This window comes from Mustela putorius, unplaced genomic scaffold (assembly GCF_011764305.1).
Source record: "Mustela putorius furo isolate JIRA1106 unplaced genomic scaffold, ASM1176430v1.1 tig00000129_pilon_pilon_pilon, whole genome shotgun sequence".
Classification (NCBI taxonomy): domain Eukaryota; kingdom Metazoa; phylum Chordata; class Mammalia; order Carnivora; family Mustelidae; genus Mustela; species Mustela putorius.
In genome coordinates this window covers 17,848,582-17,869,905 of record NW_025421290.1, presented here as the reverse complement: position 1 = coordinate 17,869,905, position 21,324 = coordinate 17,848,582, and the positions used below count along the sequence as shown (strand labels likewise).

The 21,324-nt window shown below is 43.1% G+C and overlaps 2 protein-coding genes across 8 annotated transcripts in view; one reads left to right on the top strand and one right to left on the bottom strand.

Moving 5' to 3' along the window:
• The window catches only part of ZBTB1 (zinc finger and BTB domain containing 1), a 30,675-nt gene extending 26,189 nt beyond the window's left edge, over positions 1–4,486 (bottom strand). For 3 of the 4 annotated variants that reach the window (XM_004738923.3, XM_045070354.1, XM_004738921.3), the window contains exon 1: positions 1,422–2,151. The gene's annotated coding sequence lies outside the window, so the exon portion shown is untranslated. Of the gene's footprint in view, positions 1–1,421; positions 2,152–4,289 lie in introns of those variants that run through there. The other variant, XM_004738922.3, reaches the window with a different exon arrangement.
• Positions 2,279–20,940, top strand: ZBTB25 (zinc finger and BTB domain containing 25). 4 transcript variants are annotated; one of them, XM_045070388.1, is made up of 4 exons: positions 2,279–2,699; positions 3,532–3,680; positions 16,686–16,865; positions 19,722–20,940. In XM_045070388.1, exons 3-4 carry the CDS (start codon positions 16,693–16,695, stop codon positions 20,854–20,856), a joined length of 1,308 nt encoding a protein of 435 aa, XP_044926323.1. In that variant the 5' UTR covers positions 2,279–2,699; positions 3,532–3,680; positions 16,686–16,692; the 3' UTR covers positions 20,857–20,940. The 4 variants fall into 4 exon arrangements, with proteins under 4 accessions (XP_044926323.1, XP_044926319.1, XP_004738981.1 ...); XM_045070384.1 differs by lacking the exon at positions 3,532–3,680; XM_004738924.3 differs by lacking the exon at positions 2,279–2,699 and having other exon boundaries at positions 2,708–3,680.
• The last annotated feature ends 384 nt before the right edge of the window (positions 20,941–21,324 follow it).

The following is a 21,324-nucleotide window of genomic DNA, read 5'->3' as shown; positions in this document are numbered from 1 at the left end:
AAGAAAAAAGTTCTACTGCAGACGGTCTTTATTGATCTTTGAAAATAGTTTCCCATCCACCAGGTTTCAATTTTCTCTAAGATGAGGAAGCCCCCACCCAGCGCCCAAACCCATTCAGTTATTACTGATACTTCATCAAAGAGCCAGCAAGTGAATCAAAAATAAAGTTTTGAGGTTGTGATGGCCAGCCATCATTCAGGCTTCCTCTTTTAGTATCCCAATTCTCCCCCCATCATATCCATATGCACTGACAGAATTTCACAGACTCAAATTTCTTCCTGTCAAAGGAGAAGGTAGTGATTGCTTTGAAGTTAACATGAGAACTACATCCTTCACCATTTCTGCTCCAAAGTGCCTTGAACTTCGAACCAAGAAACTGATTCTAAGAAGTCTCCTCAAAAAGCCTGGAACCACTCCTCGGGTTCGAGAAAATCGTTGCTGTCGTGAGACAGCGAGACATGCGGTACGGAACTACACTCAGGCCAACAGAGAATCTGCGCGTAACCTACCACGTTTAAGCTCGACTGGAGTTATTATTACACACATACAAAATGCCCTGCTGTCCCCCAGGAAACATCAAGGACTTTCATCGACATCTCCCCGACGTTCCCAATTTGGAGAAGGTCATGTTAACCTTTCAGATCCTACAGACGCGTTCGTTGATTAATTTGCCTAAGGCTGGGAAGGTGGCTGAGCTCAGACCCAAGCCTCCAAGTTTTAGCGGTTATGATTCCCGATCTACGCCCAACGCATTTGCCGAACACTAACAGAACTTCTAGCAAGCGCCCACCACTGGAATCGAAAGCACTTTTTTCCCAGGAAACACATCTTTTCCACCGAAAATTCCCAAACCCAAGACCCACTACTTTTTACTGAACAAAAAGCGTGTGTGCCGGCAAGAGGGGGGTGAAAAGAGCGTGGCAAGAATTTGCACGGCTCTTACGCCTCCTCCCTCGGAGCGCGCCCAAGTCTGCGGCCTCGGGCTCCGGGACACTTCCCCTCCCACCCGCCGAGGAGCCGCAGCTGTAAGTTGAGAGAAGCGGGCTCTGGGCACGTCAATCAACCGGGTCCTCCCGCCTCCCGTCTACACCTCCCCTCCCCTCCCCCCCCCACCCCCAAAAAATAAAGACAGAGAAAGAAAGGGAAAAGAAGGTAACTAATTTGAGAACTAGACTCCGCCGGGGCTTCGCCTCCGACCCAGGGAGGCCGCACGTCCCGGACGAGGTGCGCCGGCGAACGGCGGGATCGAGCAGGCGGCCCGGCAGCCGCCCGTCGCCGGGTCCTCGCGGCGCGTCCTCCGCGCCCTGGATCCCCGCACGGGTCGGCACCGCTCCGGCCCCGCACTCCGCCAGGCCCGCGGCCCGCGTCCTCCCGCCCGGGCCAAAGTTGCGCAAATAGCCCCACAACTGGCAGATACTCACCGGCCGCAGCAGGAACCGGGGCTGCGGAGGTTTTAGGGAGTTTAAGGCAAATCAGCCGCGGGAAAGGCGGGCGGAGGTGAAGGGGCCGCGAGCTGCAGTGGCGGCGGCGCGCGGCGTTCGGGCTGGACTGCGCGGAGAGGCTCTGGCTCTGCCAGGGACTGTGCTGCAACAAAGGACTTCCGCTGCCGCACAGCCGCGCCTGCCGCACCGCACTGAGCCGGCCCCGCTTACGCGGCGACTCCGGGTCTGCCCACCAGTTCGCTGCGGCGTCCGCCAGCCTTCCCCTCCCTCTCGCCCGCCCACCCACTCCGCCGCTGGCTGCTAGGGGCACCCGCGGTCGCCTGTTTGTTTGCAACAAGTTTCTGCGTCGGGCTCCGGGGAGGCTGGCGCAACCCGCACCGCGGGGGCCGGCGCGGCGGCGGCTTTACCACCCCTCTCGCCCCTCTCCCAAGGGTAGGCTTGGGACCTCCTCCTCCTCCTGTTTGCACAGCTGGATGGGACTGGGCTCCTCCCGACTCCCCAAGGGCAGGATGCTGTTTTCCCACTCCGTCCAGATGTCAGACCCCTGCCCCGGAGGGCTCGGCAGCCGAGCCTTCCCTCTCAGTTCGTCCCTGACGTTGTGGGGGCGCCAGCTCCCTCGCCCCGTCCCGTGCGCCGCCAGGCGGTCCGGGGTCGCCCATTCCCCGCGCTCCCCCCACTCTGCCTGCCATAGGCCTGTCCGCCTCTGGCCTTGAGTCACTTCCCCCGCCATGCCCCACCCCACCCAACCCGCCTCCCCTCCCAGGCTCCAGCGGCTCAGCCTCCTTGGCCCCGCGCCCCCACCCCTCTCCCCGCGAACACGCGGGCGCATCCTTCCCCACCCCCACCCCCGAAGTGAGGCACTGCTGTGCTTTTGCACGCCCTGGGGAAAGTCCCCGGGTCACGCGGTTGTGTGTGGGGAGCCTGTGACGCTCAGGCTCGTCTCCACGCTTCCGCCTACAGAGTCACGACTGAGGACCGTGGCGGAGGTACCCCGAGCGCGGGCCGACCCCCGCCTGGCCACTAGAGTAGGCGGGAGGGCGCGCACGTACGCACGCACGCACACTTCAACCCCCGCGCCCCTCGTTCCCCCGCTACCAGGCGCGCGGTCACGTGGGCCCATCGCGGGGCGGCCGGCGCGGGAAGCCGCGCGAGAGCGGGCCGCAGGGTGCGTGAGCCGGCGCCGCCGCGTGACGTGCGCGGCGCGGGAGCCGCCCCTCCCGCACGGAGGAGCCGGCTGGCCGCCGCGGCGGCGTCTGGGTAAGCGACGCGGCCCGGCCCCTGTGGGCTGCTCCGGGCTCAGTCCCTCCCGCCGCGAGCCGCCCGGGGCGGCGGCCTGCAGCTGCGCCGGTCGCGGGACAGATGCAAGTAGCTGGGGCGAGGGGTGTTTTGGTCCGCTTGACATGTCAATCAGGGCGCAGGAGGAAAATGGCAACCGCGAGTGAGCACTGGGCGGAGAATGCCCAGAGCCGCCTCTCGCTGCCCGCAGAAGGCGGCTGCAGGGGCCTGACCCCGCGCGGGAACCCCCGACGGGCCCGCGGCGTTCCCCGGGCGGCCGCGCGAACCCTTCTTGCAAGTGGGCGGGTCTCTTGGTGCAAGCTGAGAGACGCTGCGGCCACTGTCCTCTCCCTTCCCCACCCCCGTTTGTGATTACCCCGTTTCTAGGGCAGGAAGTTCCTCCTCCTCCATAATTCATTTCTTTCCTTTTTTTCAGATTATGTTAATCTCACTCTGAGTAAATCCAGTTTTTCTTTTTTAAAGTTTGCCGGATCGTTCACTGCTTCCCTAGCTCTCGTTATTTGGAGAAACCAAGCTACTTTGACAGCACTTAGAGCTGTACTTGGAATTTGACAGCAGCTACCGTGTTTCATTCAGTAACGCCCATTTCCCCCCAGGAAATTACATTTCGCATTCAATCTCTTGAGACTCAAGGTTTTTTTGTTTTTTTTTTTTTTTTTTTTTGTCTTTTTTTTGACAAAACTGTTGTTTCGCGCAGCGTTTTGTCAAGTGTGTAAAGTACACTTTGGGATGACAGATTTTAAAGCTGAAAGGGGCCTTACAGGGAAATCCAGTTCATCCCTCTGTTTTACAGATGAAGACACTGGGCCTAACGAACGTGTAGCTTGACTGAAGCCCTACACCCCTTTTGAGTAACTGGACTCCAGGGCTCGAGGCCTTGGTTACCACACCAGGAGCGCAGTGCCAGTTTAACCCACTCACTGTAGAGACAGTCTGCCAGAGGTGATTATACTTGGCTTGATTCAGATTATTGAGAAACAAGGCTTGGCCGTTGTGTGTTGGCTCTGGTATTTTAAGTAATGGGGTTGGCATTGTCTTTAGGTGGAATAGATTGCCTATGATGTATTTGGGGGCTCAAAGCCCATCTTCTCCAAAATTCAGCCCTATTCTCTGTAAGAATAATCAACATTTGCAGCACTGGTTACTTCCTTAGGTTAAGGCATCCAAGTTCCTTGAGCAATCTAGGTATGTTTCGATTAAGCGTAAACTATCCAGTATCAGGAATCGGTTCCTTAAGAGCGAGCAGTATATGGGGATAGCACTTGGAATAGATTAGTTCTGATGGCTGGGAGGTTATCAGGAAAGAGTGGAACCTGGAAGGGATGGTCAGTAACAAAGCAGGGAGGGGCCTCAAATGACTTGCTCTACCTTTTTGCCCAGCCCTTCCCTGAATGTCTTATTTGGAGGTAGTGGAGATGGATTCTGCTCCAGTTGTTGGCTGTTTATTGAGCACCTGCAGAGGCTAGCCACTTTCATAGATGAATTCTGAGTACTTGACAAAAAGGGAGGTGGTATTGTCTCTTTGTTAGAAACAAGGAAACAGAGATTTACCTGGCTTCTGCGATGCTGTCATTTGCCGTAGAATTCAAGGCTAGATCACTTATCTCCCAAGTCCAGTCAGTGCTCTTTTGCATTTTATCTTGCTACCACTTCAAGCCGGGAAAGGGATGAGAGAATCGCCTGTGGCTGATTTATTGGCGCCTGTGGTTGCCCAGAGAGGCTGAGCAGGACTTTCAGCTGCCCTCTTTGCCTTAGAAAATGGAGCTGTGTGCTTCCACCCTATCTCCTGAGGGGAATGTGCAGGAGCCAGGCTGTCTAGCTGGGGAGGAGGGGCCCAAGAGTCTTGGCTGTAAAATATCCTGGCAAGGGCAATGCTGGGAAGTGTTGCATAATGCCCTCCCCACCACTGAACCAAAGTGATTTATTTACTATGGCCCGTAGGTGGTGCTTGACCATCTTGTTAAAGAAAAAACTTGTCCTTTTTTTGTAATATAAGTCCAAAACAGAGTTGGGGGGATTTATATTATTGCAGGGTTTTTTCCTTGTCTTAAAAAAAAAAAACAGTGCAGGTGTTCTTATCTTGATAAATTATAAAGTACTTCTACACCACTTCCTGTGCCCCCTTTCTGCTTATTTATTCCAAATTGCATGGGAACTTCCATCTTTTGAGAAAAGAATGCTAAGAAAAATACTATAATTTATAGTTACAGCACAGGTTATGGAGTTAGACCTAGCTTTTGATCGCCACTTTATACTGTCTCCTAGTTGTATGTTCTAAGCCCATGTCATCTGTAAAATAGATATAAAAATAACACATAGCCAAGGTGAGGACTAAAAGAATGTACATAGAGCACTTAGCACAAGGCCTTGCATGTAGTATTTACTCATTATAATGGTAACTATTTGAACTAGAACAGTATTACTCCCTCTAGGATGGGAAAGGTATTACTACTTGAACGTGCTTGGGGAGAGTAGAGGAAGAGGAAAGTATTTGAAACAAACATCAGTTTCAGGATTAGTAATTGAATTTATTCACACATCTGCTTTCCCTTTGTTCACAGGAATTTTTTTCTTTCTTTTTTTTAATCTTAACTGAAGAAAAAGTGTTTATATTATTGTAAGTTGTTTCTGAAAATTCTCTAAACTATTCCTTCCCTGTACATATCAATCATACGTTGACTTTTTGTTCCTTGTGAAAAACTCGAGGCACTTGAAGCAAAAGGCTTCATTAAGCCATCTGGATAACGTGTTTGTGGAGCATTCCGTGGCAAAGGAAGTATTGGTTCACCTATATTCAGAAGTTATAATTAGTCTTGTTTGTACTGTATTCTAGGTCTGTACTCGCGTTGTCGTTATCCAGCTTCCTTCTGTCCTTTGAGTACCTTGTTTTTTCTTTCAGAAATGCAGTCATCACTCTTTTTTTTTTTTTTTTTTTTTTTTTAGTGGACTAAGAAGAATCATTTATTTTCCTTTACAGGGTTCTGATTTTTTTAAGGTTCACTAGCAATTTGCACTAACCAGTGTTAGCACTCTTGTTTGCCTGGTGCTGTGGCTTTATCAGGCATCCCACATGTTGGTTAGATGGTTAGAGATGTAGTAGGCTGGCTGTGTCTGGCAACAGGCAGGCCCCAAACTAACGTTTCCCTGTTCCGTTAAAGGTTTCTAGAGCATAACTGCTCTTCCTGTGTCATCTACCACGTCTGCTTCTTACCCTCTTCTCTAATGTTTTCAGTGATTTTCGTAAGCAGATGCTTAGAATTACTGCACATTTTATCTCAATATTCTCAGATTTGAGATTTCCATATCATCTTCAGATGTTATGAAAATAGGCATAATGGTGTATGAGAGAAAATACCTTTTTTTTTTTAATACTTTTTTAGAAGAAGTCTGAAAATGGTATGTTCCTCTTCTGCCCCCACTGTCCAATTAACTAGTTTGAGAGCACTTTTATTTCTCAGAATCTGGATAATTTTTTGTTTAAATTTACAATTAGAATTACAATTGTTGATTTTTGTTCATTTAATGTAATTGGTACAATTCCCACATTTTGAGCATAGCTTGTAAAATTGCTTCTTTTTCTCTGTAATTCTACAGTGTGACATATTCTCTTTATTTTCCTTGGTTTCCTTCTAACACAGTGGTTCCTAACTGAGGCGTCGTATTAGAACCACTATCCTTTTTTAAAAAGGATGTGAGATGCGCCTGGGTGGCTCAGTGGGTTAACCCTCTGCCTTCAGCTCAGGTTGTGATCTTGGGGTCCAGGGATTGAGTCCCGCGTTGGGCTCTCTGCTCAGTGGGGAGCCTGCTTCTCCCTCTCTCTCTCTGCCTGCCTCTCTGTCTACTTGTGATCTCTGTCTGTCAAATAAATAAACAAATAAAATCTTTGAAAAAAATTAAAAACTAAAAATAAAAAAGGATTGAGACTCACTCTCAGCAATTCTGTTTAGCTTGGTCTAGAGTAGGACACAGGCATCAGTCTGCATTGAAAGTTTTACAATACAGTCAGTGATAAGAGCTACTAGTCCATGATAAAATGATCTCTGCAAACATTCTTTCCCTGGGTTATAAAATGTTATACCTCCATAATCCTGTGAAAGTATGATTAAAAAGTTAAAATCATTGTATAAAGTCTGTCATCATGTGGCACTTTGAATATTTCTGCTTTTACCTTTGTATTTATAGCCATGAGTAAGTATCTCAAAAAAGCTGCACATATTCCTCTGCCAACTTTTCTGTCTCCTTCTCTTAATGATAATTTAATAATAAAGTCACAGTGGTAGGAACCACAGAGAAAATATCTAAGACTGTTTATTTTCTACAGGAACAGATGTCTTAGTCCTCTTGTCCCATTTTTATTAAAGATTCTACAGCCTGAGAGAATGAAAAGCTATGTATTCCAGGACATGGTCTGGCTACCATAGGTCTGAGAGTCCAGTCTAACTAATACAAAAGATTTTTTTTTAATAAGTAAAAATCAAAAGATGTTAAATTTCAAGTTAGCTTTGAATTAAACAAAAATGGATACTGGTATAAAGCTGTTGTAGTTTACTTAGTTTGAGCTAATCCAGAGTTACTACAATTTAGTTAGTAAACAAGGTTTTGTAGTCTCTCTTAAATATTAATACTAATTCTATTATTATAGTATAAATACCACTTTGATAATAGGTACAGCATTTTAAGATGAAGCACTCTTTCATTTTGGCTTTTGTCTCTATAATAAAATGATAAATTATTTTTTGCATCTCTTCTCACATCTTAAAATTTCCACCCAAAATTCTTTTCTTTTAAGATTTTATTTATTTATTTGAGAGAATGAGAGCATGAGCAGTGGGGAGAGGGAGAAGCAGGCTTCCCGGTGAGCAGGGAGCCCTGACAGTGGAGTTCCATCCCAAGACCCCAGGATCATGACCTGAGCCTAAGGCAGATGTTTAACCAGTACAGGTACCCACATGCCTCTCCACTCAAAATTCTTTTTTTTTTTTTTTAAAGATTTTATTTATTTATTTGACAGACAGAGATCACAAGTAGGTAGAGAGGCAGGCAGAGAGAGAGAGAGAGGAGGAAGCAGGCTCCCCGCGGAGCAGAGAGCCCGACGCGGGGCTCGATCCCAGGACCCCGAGATCATGACCTGAGCCGAAGGCAGCGGCTTAACCCACTGAGCCACCCAGGCGCCCCTATCCACTCAAAATTCTTAAATAAAACTTCTGAGATCTTTCTGTATGCATAGGAATCTTTAGCTATTCCACATACCAGAGAAAATAATATTTATGGTCAAAGAAATGATGAGCAAAGGCTACATGAAAAACCTAGCTAATAAATTTGCCAAGTAGGTTGTATTAGAAAATGTTTTTAAGGGATGCCCAGGTGGCTCAGTTGGCTAAGTGACTGCCTTCAGCTAAGGTCATGATCCTGGAGTCCCAGGATCGAGTCCCACATTGGGCTCCGTGCTCTGCAGGGAGTCTTCTTCTCCCTCTGACCCTCCCACTTCTCATGCTCATTCTCTCTCTCAAATAAATAAAATCTTAAAACATTTTTAATAACTTTGTGATGGATTGGCTCTTTTGACAAATAAAATCTGATTGTGTTGCCTTAAAATGTGAAAGGTCTGTTATTATACAAAGAAGTTTGAGCAAACCTGTTATGTGTCTAAGTTGTGAGTTTTTTTTTTTTCCCCTTTTAAGCATATCTGAATTTGTTTCACTTTATAAACTTGGAAAAAGTTTCCCTTTATTCACTTCAATGTATTTGCAAAATCTGCCATCGGTATGTAGGTTAAAAGTTACAGATGGGGATTTTGAAGAAAGGGGATGAGTTAAAAGTCAGACTCAAGGGGCGCCTAGGTGGCTCAGTGGGTTAAAGCCTCTGCCTTCAGCTCAGGTCATGATCTCAGGGTCCTGGGATCGAGCCCCGCATTGGGCTCTCTGCTTAGCGGGGAGCCTGCTTCCTCCTCTCTCTCTGCCAGCTTCTCTGCCTACTTGTGATCTCTGTCTGTCAAATAAATAAATAAGATCTTTAAAAAAAAAAAAAAAAGTCAGACTTGAAATACTACCGCACCATTATGGCTAGTTGTCGACTTTGCGTACCTCTCCCACCTTCTCTGAGCCTTTGGTTCCTCAGCCATAAAATGGAACTAATATTATATCTGCTCTATTACCTCATAGGATTTAAAAAAAGATAGCATAGGGCAGAGATTCTCAAAGTGTGGATTAAGGACCCCCAGAGATTCCTGAAACCTTTTCAGAATCTGCAAGGATCTTGCTTTTGAAAGGCCAAAATCTCTAAATATACTTGAATTAAAACAACTTGTGGCAACAGATTGAACAAAGAAACAAAGAACCCAGCTGTATTTTTTGAAGCGTGGTATTAAAGAGTACTGTAAAATAGAAAACAGTGCTACTCTTCCCACTTAAAAAATATATGTGGTTATTTTTTAGAAAAAAATGTTAAAATATAATGGGTTTATTATTATTTAAAATGAATTAAACATTTTAAAATGTCTCACTTTTTATATGGTAAATATTGATAAATACAACCCACATAAGCAACAGCTCTTTGCAGTCCCTAATGCTGCTCTTAAGAGTGTAAGTGGATCTTGAGGCCAGAACTTCTTAGAAGTGGTGAAGGGTAATAATAATGGCTGACTAGTTCCTGTTGGGACAGTTCTGAACTAGAAACTACATTTGACCCTTGAACAGCGTGGGGATTAGGGCCACCAGCCTCCCTGCACAGTCAAATATCTGCATTTAACTTGACACCTACCCCCAGCCTCCCAAGTTTAACTACTAACAGCCTACTATTGACTGGAAGCCTTACTGATAGCATAAACAGTCAATTAACGTAATTCATATGTTACATGCATTATATACTGTATTCTTATAATAAAATAAGCTAGAAAAAAGAAAATGTTATTAAGAAAATCATAAGGGGCACCTGGCTGGCTCTGTAGAGTGTGCGGCTCTTGATCTCCAGGTGGTAAGTTCAAACCCCATGTTGCACCTAGAGCTTACTTAAAAAAAAAAAAAAAAGAAAGGGAAAGGAAATCATAAGGAAGAGAAAATACATGTATAGTACTATACTGTGTTTATCCCAAAAAAATCTGCTTATAAGCGGGCCCATGCAGTTCAAACTGATGTGGTTCGAGGGTCAACTCTATAAACTTGAAAAAAAGCTTTAGAAACAAGGGATGGCAGTTGAAAGTGACAGAAATCAGACAGAAACTGGAATGAAGTCTATACTTGGAAGAAGGGAAGAGCAGTGGATGATTTTTATGGCTTTTTCCTGAGAGAAGTCTCCAGTTGGTGACAGGAGGAGCTGGCCAAACTTAGGTTAATAATCTGTAATCTTACTTGCTTGAAGAAAAGAGGACAGAGTTCAGAGTGACCACACAGCTGGAAAGAAAAGGAAAATCCTAGAAAGGATGCTGGGGGAACCCCCACATATTGAATCTCTTGCCAACCCCTAAACTTATACATATGTTGAACTTTCATACAGCACACCAACAAGTAAAAAACTAAACCAAAAGAGAGACAGGGTTTGAAGTTTAAGTCCAGCCAAGTTAATTGTAACAACAAAGCAAAACCATCAGTACTTTTTGGAAGAATATTACAGAATCTAGAGTTTTTACCACAGTAATCACAATGTCTAGGATATTGTCCAAAATGAAACAGGAAACTATTACCCTAATTAATGGAGATTAACTCCAAAATGACCCAGAAGTTGGGTTTGGCAGAGATTTAAAGCAGCTATTACAACTCTGCTTAAGATTGTAAAGCAAAATAAAGTGGTAATGTGTCAACAAATAGGAAATCTCAGCAGAGAAATAGAAACTAAAAAGGAATGAGATAAAAATTTTAGACTAGAAATATAACAAAAATTCACTGAATGAGTTTAACAAAAATGACAGTGAACTTACAGCTTAATAGGAAGTATCTCACCTGAAAAAAAATATTTTAATCCCCTTATGCCTTAATTTTTTAAAAAAGATTTCATCTATCTATTTTAGAGAGAGAATCCCAAGCAGACTCTGCAAGGAGTGTGGAGCCCGACATGGGGCTTGATCCTGTGACACTGAGATCACAATCTGAACAGAAACAAAGGGCCAGATGCTGAACTGACTGAGCTGCTCAGGCACCCCTGAAACAGAAAAATTATTGATGTGAAAGTTCTATATAAACTTCATCACTGTAGGGATGCCTATAGGGAGCCACCTGGGTGGCTCAGTCAGTTAACCTTCTGCCTTCGGCTCAGGTCATGATCCCGGAGTCCTGGGATCAAGTTCCCTATCAGGCTCCCCACTCTGTTGGGAGTCTGCTTCTCCGTCTACCTATTGCTCCCCTGCTTGTGCTCTCTCTCTCTCTCTCAAATAAATAAATAAAATCTTTTAACTTCATCACTATACATTAGCAGCAGGGATTTTTACTCTAGGTTTCTTTCAAGGTCTAAACTCAGCTCTTCCCTCAGCATGTGGACCGCCTTCATAGTGTATGAATCAAAGCCATGGACAGAGTACTCTCACATTCTCTTCTGACCTCAGCTGTCTCCTTGCCACTGTCAGAAGTAAACCTCTCTCTTCTCTATGGCTGACTGCTACATTGTGCTTGTTCCTTCTGGCTTCCGGAGGTGCCACCCCTCTTCAGCCTGAAAGTCTTTCTCTGAGCGGAAGCTCCCTATCGTCAGCATCCTATCCTATCTGTACCTGCCCTTTATGGCCTCTGCCGTCTAACATTCCCTTGCAGTGAGATATTTTGCTTTTTTTTTTTTTTTTAAGATTTATTTATTTATTTGACAGAGAGAGAGATCACAAGTAGGCAGAGAGGCAGGCAGAGAGAGAGGAAGGGAAGCAGGCTCCCTGCTGAGCATAGAGCCCGACGTGGGACTCGATCCCAGGACCCTGAGATCATGACCCGAGCCGAAGGCAGCGGCTCAACCCACTGAGCCACCCAGGCGCCCCAGATATTTTGCTTTTGATGCTTTCCCAGACTATTGTCAGAGGTCACCAGAAATCTCTTAGTCACCACACTTGGAGTATTTATAATAGGCCTCATCTGCATGTTTCTCTGCAGTACTTTCCACCAGAGGTGGACCACTCCCCACCCAGGTTCTTGCCTTTCCTTTACCTCCCCCCACCCATCCCCCCACTCAGTGTTGATAAGTTTCCTTATTACTCCTCTTGTGTCTTTTCTGTGTTGTTTGATGATTCATTTGTAGCTTGTTTCCCCCCTTTTATTTCACTCAATAGTCCCATCCACTCCTGGTGGCTTCAGCTATGTAATTACAGAAGACCTCCTCTCCCTGTCTAGCCCTGCATAGTGTCTCCATTGATCACTAAACATTTCTACTCGGATGCGCTGGCGTGAACACCTTGAACTCACTGTGTCCAAAATGAATTTTTTCTTTTATGTCTATGCCTCTTTGCTGGCATTCTGGAACATTGCTCTTATATTGATACCTACCACATGACAGTTACTCTGCAAATAAGACCTGAAGGGATGAATGAATTCTTCCAGTAACCCAAGCTAGAATTCTGAGACTTGACTTTGACTTTATCTCCTCTGTGGCTGACCACATCCAGTCTGGCTGCCAAACCATGTCAGTTCTATGTCTGGTGTATCTCTTGTATTCCTTCATTTCCACTACTGTCCCTTGGATATTGTAGTGGACTTCTTGCGGGTCTTTATTTCTCCATACCTTTCCCTTGCTAATCTTTTTTTATGTGTTGCTACTAGAGCAACCCTGAGTCACAGGCCTGATGATGATGATGATGATGATGGTGATAATTGGTATTTACTGAACACTTATTGTGGGCCTGCCTCACTATTTCTATGTGCTTATATGCATTTTCTTATTAAATCCATGTAACAGCCTGTGAGGTAGATACTGTAGTTATCCATATTTTGTAAGTAAAACCAAGGACCAGAGAATTAAGCATCTTCTTGAGATCATACAGCTAAATGACAGAATTGGAATTTTATTCCAAGCTGTTTAATTCCAGAGTCCAAGCTGTAACTACTATGCTGTTCTCCCTCCTGCAAAAACGTCTTTACACCATTTGTTACAAACACAACTGGAGTACCTTTCAGTTTTACATTCGGTACCACATCTCTTGTTATTCACTTTTGTTTTTTCTGTGCCAAACTGAATTCTTCAGTTACCTATATATTCACACTCCTCCCTGTAATTTTATTCATTCTCTTTTTTTCTGCCTGGAATGCTATGTTCACCTTCTGCCTCTTCATCTAAATTCAGTTCAAATGCCTTATTTTTCACTGGGTTGCCTGAGCTGAAGGCAGCGGCTTAACCCACTGAGCCACCCAGGCGCCCTCAAACACCCTCCTTAATGTCCATTACCCTGTTACCCCACCCACCCCCAGCAACCCTGTTTTTCCCCCATAGTTAAGAACCTCTTTTGGTTTGCCTCCGTCTCTATTTCCCTCTTATTTTATTTTTCCTTCCCTGCCCCTGTGTCCATTGTTTTGTTTCTTAGATTCCGCATATGAATGAGATCATATAGTATTTGTCTTTCTCTGATTGACTTATTTCGCTTAGCATAATACTCTCTAGCTCCAACCACGTCATTGCAAATAGCAAGATTTTATTCTCTTCCTGTGTTTTGGTAATTGCGGACATTGCTGCTATAAACATTGGGGTGCATATTAGCCTGCAGTCTCTTCTTAGTTGCAGCATGTAAGTATTTTTCTTCTGTCCCTATGCTTTGTATAATGCATGCTTTCAAATAATTTTTCTTTATTAAATTTCTCTTCAAAAAATGTGTTCAGTAAGTGAAGAATTTAACTGTTACTCATAGACCATTAACCACAAGATTTTTGTATATGTGGCTTTTTAGTGTGCCCTGTCTCATTTCTATGTGGTTCAATAGTTCATTATACTAATGCACACACACGTGTGTGTGTGTGTGTGTGTGTGTATAGATAGACCTGGTGAAAATGTTTATGATCTGAGGGGTTTTTTTTCTTAAACAGTTCGTAAGGCTGGTTTAAACTACTTCAGTTTGAACCATTTCATTGAATCTAAGACACATGTTTTTCACATGGTGAAATCTCTAGCATACAGTTTTATTTTGGTTTTTAAATCTCTCTATAATAAGTTGGTGATGTTTTAGAATCCAGGTAATGCAGCAAATAGAAATAAACAGTGACTTTTAGTTAAATGGCCTTTTGGAACAATACTTACAATTTGGAGTTTCGTTTATGTTCAGGTCTCTGTAGATTCTGGTATTTTGTTCCCTCTTATTTCATCATTGCCTAAAGGCTTTTAAAATGAGATGGTAAGAAATAAGGGCTTTGTTTTTATTTATTTTTTAATTGGGGAGGTTTGGGAGAAGATTAATGTTTGAGCAAGTAGAATTTTAAAAAGTAATGTATGAATAGAATTAAAAGCAAGTTTCAGGATTCCTAAAGTATTATTTATATAAAATTTTAACACATGAAAAATAATACCATACCTCCTTAAGGGATACGTAAGATGCAGTAAGAACATGATGATGTTACAAGACAGTCATAAACCCCAAAGTCTGGATGGTGATTACCTTTGGAGGCAAGGTAATGGGTAGTTAAAATGAGGGAGAGATGGCTGGCTGGCTGTGTGTTTGTCTCCTTGGCACTGTACCTATTTGTCTATCTGAAATAACTCCTAATTTTTAAAAATGAGGGGAAAAGGAATACATGTTGGAATGTACTTGTGATGTTAAACTTCAATAAAAATATTTAAGTTTGAGGTGCCTGGGTGGCTCAGTGGGTTAAGTGTCCGACTCCTGATTTCAGCTCAGGTCATGATCTCAGGGTTGTGAGGTGGAGCCCCACATCAGGTGCCATGCTCAGCATGGAGTCTGCTTAAGATCCACTCCCTCTTCTGCTCCCCAACCCCCAGCTCACTTGTACTCTTTCTCTCTCTCAAAAAGAAAAAAAAAAAAAGGATTTAAATTTAAACAGTACAATTCCCCCACCCTGCTCCCTTGTTTCCCTCCCAGAAGTAAACATTTTACTCATTTCTTTGAACCTTTCCAAAATATGTACATAAAGAAGACTATATTTCTGTATAAATTTCTCTGCCACCTAAAATAACCACTCCAGGGGCACCTGGGTATCTTAGTTGTTGGGTATCTGCCTTCAGCTCAGGTTGTGATCCCAGGGTCCTGGGATCCAGCCCCACATCAGGCTCCCTTCTTGATGGGAAGCCTGCTTCTCCCTCTCCCACTCCCCCTGCTTGTGTTCCCTCTTCTGCTGTCTCTCTTACTGTCAAATAAATAAATAAATAAAATCTTTTAAAAATAAAATAACCACTCTACCCTCTTTTGCATAAATAGTAGTCTTCTCTGTATGATTTTATGCTTTGCATTTTTTACTTAATATATCTTAGAGATTATTTCATTTCAGTACATTAAATATATAGTTTTAATAAACATAGATTTAGCCTTATATCAATACTAATTACTTTTTTGTTTATCAGTTATAGCCTAGACTTTATTCATTAATAAGTATGTGTTTCTGTATTAAATTTGTGTAAGCAAATTAAGCAGCAGGAAATCTGGGTTTCTCCCTAATTCCTCTTTCCAGACATTCTTGCGGCTTCGAGGTATCTTGATGTAGAACCTGACCATTCGCTAGGCATCTCCAGTTTGTGGATCGTGTTCTCTCCGGGAGGTGGAAAGGGAGGACATTTGGGTTCTGGAGCCCAGTGTCCAGGTTTGAATCCCCTGCTCTGCCACTTACTGGCAGTGTGACTTGAATAAATTAATTCTTTGTACTGATTCAGTTTCTTCATAGGTAGATGCATTGACTATCCCTTTCTTGTATAGTGATATTGAGAACTATAGTGAAAAGTGCCTGATACACAGGAGGCACTATAAGTGTTAGCTGGTTTTATTATATTACTGATCACTCAGCTGTCTGCTGCCCAAGCTGTGGCCAATCTCCAGACAGGCAACCCCACAGTCTCATCACTGACCTCTTTAGACTTCGGTCTCTGGCTAGTGAGAAAACCTCATTCTCTTTTTTCAGAAGCTGCTCTTTTAGAGAAGGATCTCGCAGCTGGCCAGTGATGCCCTTTATACCACAGCTGCCTTCTCCTTAAGGCACCAGGGCTGTCCGCACAGTTGGGGTTGAAGCAGAGCCTCCCATCTGCCTGGAACTCTTGGCACTCTTGAATGCCCTTGCTGCTCACACTAGACTTCTCTTCCAGAATTCTTCTGCATGTTTTAGCTCATATGTGATTTTCCCCAACACCAGTGGTCCCACTCTCTCTTGTTTCTTCGGGAGCCTCCATGCTTGTATGTGTCTGAATCCACTTAATATCAGGGTTTAGGCTCTTTCCATTGGGTCCCTGGGCCTCATATGTAAATCAGGGGATGTGGCTTGATAATCTGTTTTAAGGGCTCCTGCACATATTGTGACTGATACGTTTCCCAAACATATTGTAAGATAGTTAGGAGGCCCATGTAGCCCAAGCACACAAAGGATCCCTATGGAGCAATGACTGCTGTAGCCCAGCCAGGGCAGTGGTCTGATATGAACAGTTAGAGCTAACATTTGAGTAGCAGTTTCCATTACAAGGTGCTTTTCACGTAACTTCACTCATATAGCTCTAAGGAAGGGGTCCGTATCTCATTCCCATTTTCTCGTGAGGAAACAGGGCTAGAAACATGGTCACATTGATTTAAAAAAAAAAAAAAAAAGGACAGGCCTTCCTTTTGCTTCTGTGTCACTCATACCAAGCTATCTTCTTACCAGATGAAAAAGACCATATGTTACAGTTTTAGCAGAATTGATATTTTTATAATGGGGGGTTTAATGTTAGCTAGGTTTGGGGTGAAATTAACAGTATTAAAAACTATTGAATAATCTCATTTAAATTTAGGCCTCTTTGTACTCTGTAGGTTTGTGTGAACTGTAGCTAATTTTGTTTAAAAAAAAAAATTGTCCTTTTTCTCAGAGCCACAATGGACACAGCTAGCCATAGCCTTGTCCTTCTACAGCAGCTGAACATGCAGCGAGAATTTGGTTTTCTGTGTGATTGCACAGTTGCCATTGGAGATGTATACTTCAAAGCCCACAGAGCAGTGCTTGCTGCTTTTTCTAACTATTTCAAGATGATATTTATTCACCAAACAAGGTAAGGATATGGTTTTGTAAATCTGAGGAGTTTTTAATGTGATATAGCTAAGCCTTATTATAACATCATTTGGGGGATTCTTTATTATGGGGTCACCTTAAGAAAAAAATATGTATTTTTTTTGCACATCCAGTAATTCATCTCAGTATGTAGGATGCATGGTGGAAGGTAAAAATGAAAACAATAGTATAGTTAAAATTAATTGAAGGCTTATCCCGTACCCAAGCACTAAGTATTTACCTAATGTACATTCTACTATTATCCATACTATTTTAGAGAAAAGGAAACTGAGCCTGGGTCAAGGAATTGGCCCATCCAGGATTATACAGCTAATAAGTGATCCTCAAATGCAGATCTGTGCTTAGATCTATGTTCTGACTCATTACATTGCTGATATCTTTTCTATAATACTTTCATAGCAAGGGTGTAATGTCATAATTCTACACACCTTATATTCCATATCACAGTTCAAAAGACACTTGTTTCAAATACTTTTTTCAGAAAGTGTTTTGATTTTTTGAATGTGGGTTATCCCAGCATGACAGGTATGTAGGGAGTGGGCAGGGACGTCATATTCAGATTCTGAGCTCTTAGAGAATAGCTTTAATCCTTCCTAGGTTGAAGGTGATAGAATTCTCTGTTCTGTTTTTTCTTTTTTTTTAAAAGACCTTTCATGAAAAACTTAAAGAAGTCTAGCCTCAATTACACAGTTTCATTTCCCTTCATATTTTTAAATATTTGTTGGGTACTTACATGTCAGCGCTATGTTAGACCCCAGCAACAGGCTAGGATGCTCACTGTCCTCAAGGAGTTCATTCAATAGAGAACACATGTAAAGAAGACAATTGCGATGTAACTGATCTGCCTGTGTCTCAGTTTCCTTCTCTGTCAAACACTGGCATAGTATGTATACTTACCCAATGGTGTTGAGATTAAATGGATTAATAATATTAAAATGCTTAAAACAGAGCTTTGCACTGTCAGCTACCGTTATCAATAATTAATGTGATACGTCTATAATAAAAGTGTTGTATAAGGTAGAGTGGAGTGTCAGTAGCCCTATTTGAGGAGGTAGGAAGTAGGAATAGGCTTTACAGAAGCCCTGGATCTTGAAGGATCAGGAGGAATTTTTTTCAGATACTGTAAAGGAATTCAAGAAGGTGCATTGCAGGCAGAGGGAAAAAGTGTATGAAAACATAGGCAGACATGAACTGGGCTAGTACATTCAGGAAACAGAGTAGACCAGAATGGTTGGAATGCATGGCACAAAGTGGGGAGAAGGTTAGAGTGGGAGATACGTTATGGGAAGTGTCAGTGTAGAAACTGGATTAGAAACAGTGCCTTCACCTCAGTCTTGTCTAAGAGCTAGGAGTTGGTTCAGCTCCCAAAAACCTGTTCGTGTGCCAGGCACCATGCTAAATTAATCCAAGAGATACAAAGGTGTCAGGCCTGGCTCTGTGTTATCTCTGTTGAACAACTAAAAATCCTCAGTTAACAGCTCTGTGCTGATAAATAAAACCCCTCCCATAGACCCTGGAAGTGGGTGGGTGAGAGCTAAGAGTGAAACCGGAGAGGGAATCCTGAGATATGGGGACTAAAGAAATGGCTTGCCAGCATGTGACAGACACCCTGTGCATTCTGAAGCAGACAGGAACATTGGCTTCAGGGAAAATAAGTCCGTTGACGGGGCTGTTGTTCCTCCAACACTCCCCTCAGGTTCTCTTTATCCTAATTTTGCAGAGTGTTTCCTGATTTCTTGTTATGCTGTTATTTCTATTATCTGAATTGTAAATTCATGTTTAAAAATTGAGCTTGGGTTATTTTGAAGTTTTTCAGTTATACCTATATTCAGTTGCGATTTAAAGAGTAGATACATTACTATAGTTTAGAAGCCAAAATAAGGTTAGTGTAATTTAAGTTCCAAATATTACCAATTTTAATGGATTTTTAACATTTTAAATATTTTTTATTTTGGTGAAATATAGACAACATAAAATTTGCCATTTTAACCATTTTAATTATACAGTTCACTGGCATTAGGTACATTCACAGTGTTGTGCAACATCACCACTTGACATTTCCAAAACTTTGCATCACCCTAAACATCAACTCTGTACCCATTAAGCAATAACTCCCCATCTCCCCACCTCACCCCAAGCTCCTGGTAAACTCTAATCTACTTTCTGTCTCTCTGAATTTGCCTATCCCAGATATTTTTTATAAGTGGCATCATACAAAATTTGTCCTTTTGTGTCTGGCTTATTTCACTTACCAAATGTTTTCCAGATCACCCATACGGTAACATCATTCAGCACATCATTCCTTTCTTTGGCTGAATAATTTGCCACTGTATGTATATGCCACAATTCGCTTATCCATTCGTCTATTGATGGATGCTTGGGGTTGTTTCCACCTTTTGGCTAATGTGAATAATGCTGTGATGAACATTGGTGTCCAGGTGTCTGTTGGGTCTGTGTTTTCAGTTCTTTCGGTTGTGTACGCAAAAGACTGTTAGGTTCCTTAAGAGGAAGGTTTCTGTTTTCTTCATCAGGTTTCTCCTCCCTGGCACCTACTATAGTGCATACCACTTAGGAGTCACTGAATGTTGAATTAATCAGAATATCTGTGTGTATTTCTTAACTTTTGCCAGTAGGTCGAATACATGAAGACTTGTTGCTGGGCCATAAAGCTGGTGTGCTGTGAATGTCTAATTATCTGTTGCTATATTTCATTAAGGCAGATTGCTAAGTCTGAGCTTCTTAGGAAGAAATTGCATTAGCCTATGGCTGTATGCTGCTAACTAAAAGGCCAACTGGTCATTTTATCTTGTGTGGGTCTGTTTTTTGTTTTTAACAGTGAATGCATAAAAATACAACCAACTGACATCCAACCCGACATATTCAGCTATTTGTTGCACATTATGTACACGGGGAAAGGGCCAAAACAGATTGTGGATCACGGTCGTTTGGAGGAAGGGATTCGATTTCTTCACGCCGACTACCTTTCTCACATTGCAACAGAAATGAATCAAGTGTTCTCACCAGAGACTGTGCAGTCCTCAAATTTGTATGGCATTCAGATCTCAACGACCCAAAAAACAGCTGTCAAACCAGGGCTGGAGGTCAAAGAAGCTCCTTCCAACAACGGTGGCAACAGATCTGCTGTCCAGGGTGACCACCCCCAGTTGCAGCTCTCTCTCGCTATTGGGCTGGATGATGGCACTGCAGAGCAGCAGAGGGCCCATCCTGCCGCCCAGGCCTTGGAGGAGCATCAGAAGCCCCCAGTGTCCATCAAGCAGGAGAGATGTGACCCAGAATCTGTGATCTCCCAGAGCCACGCCTCACCCTCATCAGAGGGGACAGGTCCCACTTTCACCGAAAGCAGTATCAAAGTACACTTATGCCATTACTGTGGGGAACGTTTTGATTCCCGAGGTAACCTAAGGCAACATCTCCATACCCATGTGTCTGGATCCCTCCCGTTTGGTGTCCCTGCTTCCATTCTGGAAAGCAATGACCTTGGTGAAGTGCATCCACTTAATGAAAATAGTGAGGCTCTTGAATGCCGCAGGCTCAGCTCCTTCATTGTCAAGGAGAACGAGCAGGAGCCTGACCACTCAAACCAGGGGGCCACAGAGCCCCTGCAGATCAGTCAAGTGTCTTTGATCTCCAAAGACACAGAGCCAGTAGAATTAAACTGTAATTTTTCTTTTTCAAGGAAAAGAAAAATCAGCTGTTCCATTTGTGGTCATAAATTTCTCCGAAAAAGCCAATTGCTAGAACACATGTATACGCACAAAGGTAAATCGTACAGATATAACCGATGCCAAAGGTTTGGCAATGCGTTGGCCCAGAGGTTTCAGCCATATTGTGACAGCTGGTCTGATGTCCCCCTGAAAAGTTCTCGCTTGTCACAAGAACAGTTAGATTCATCTTGTGCCTTAGAGTCAGAGCTCCCACAAGAAAATGTGGACACTATTCTTGTGGAGTAGCAGTTTCTCCTTCACGATTTTTATATCCATTCTGAAAAAGAAAATTCATATGCATTTTTATTCATAAATTATTTTCCTCCTCAACTTCTATTAACTTTTTTCCTTACCATTGATCCACAGTTTTAAGGTTGTATATATTAGGTCTTCTTATTGTAAGATACATATGGCTATTAAAAGGTAACCTTCAAGTAGAGTTACGAACAATCATAAATCACAGTTCAGAAATCAGAAGTCAATATAGGAACTATGGAACTTTAGAGTTAATATTTATAGAATTTTTAAGTTGTAGAATCAGTAAAATTGAATTGAAAATGAAGTAAATGAAATATTTTTTAAAGAATATTCTAGACTATCAGTTTTGGCTAATTTTTCACATGAATACGCCACTATGAAGACTATTTAAAAATATTTTTGGCCATATAGGAAGTTAAAGTTATTTTACTGCATAACTATGTATACAGATTTTGG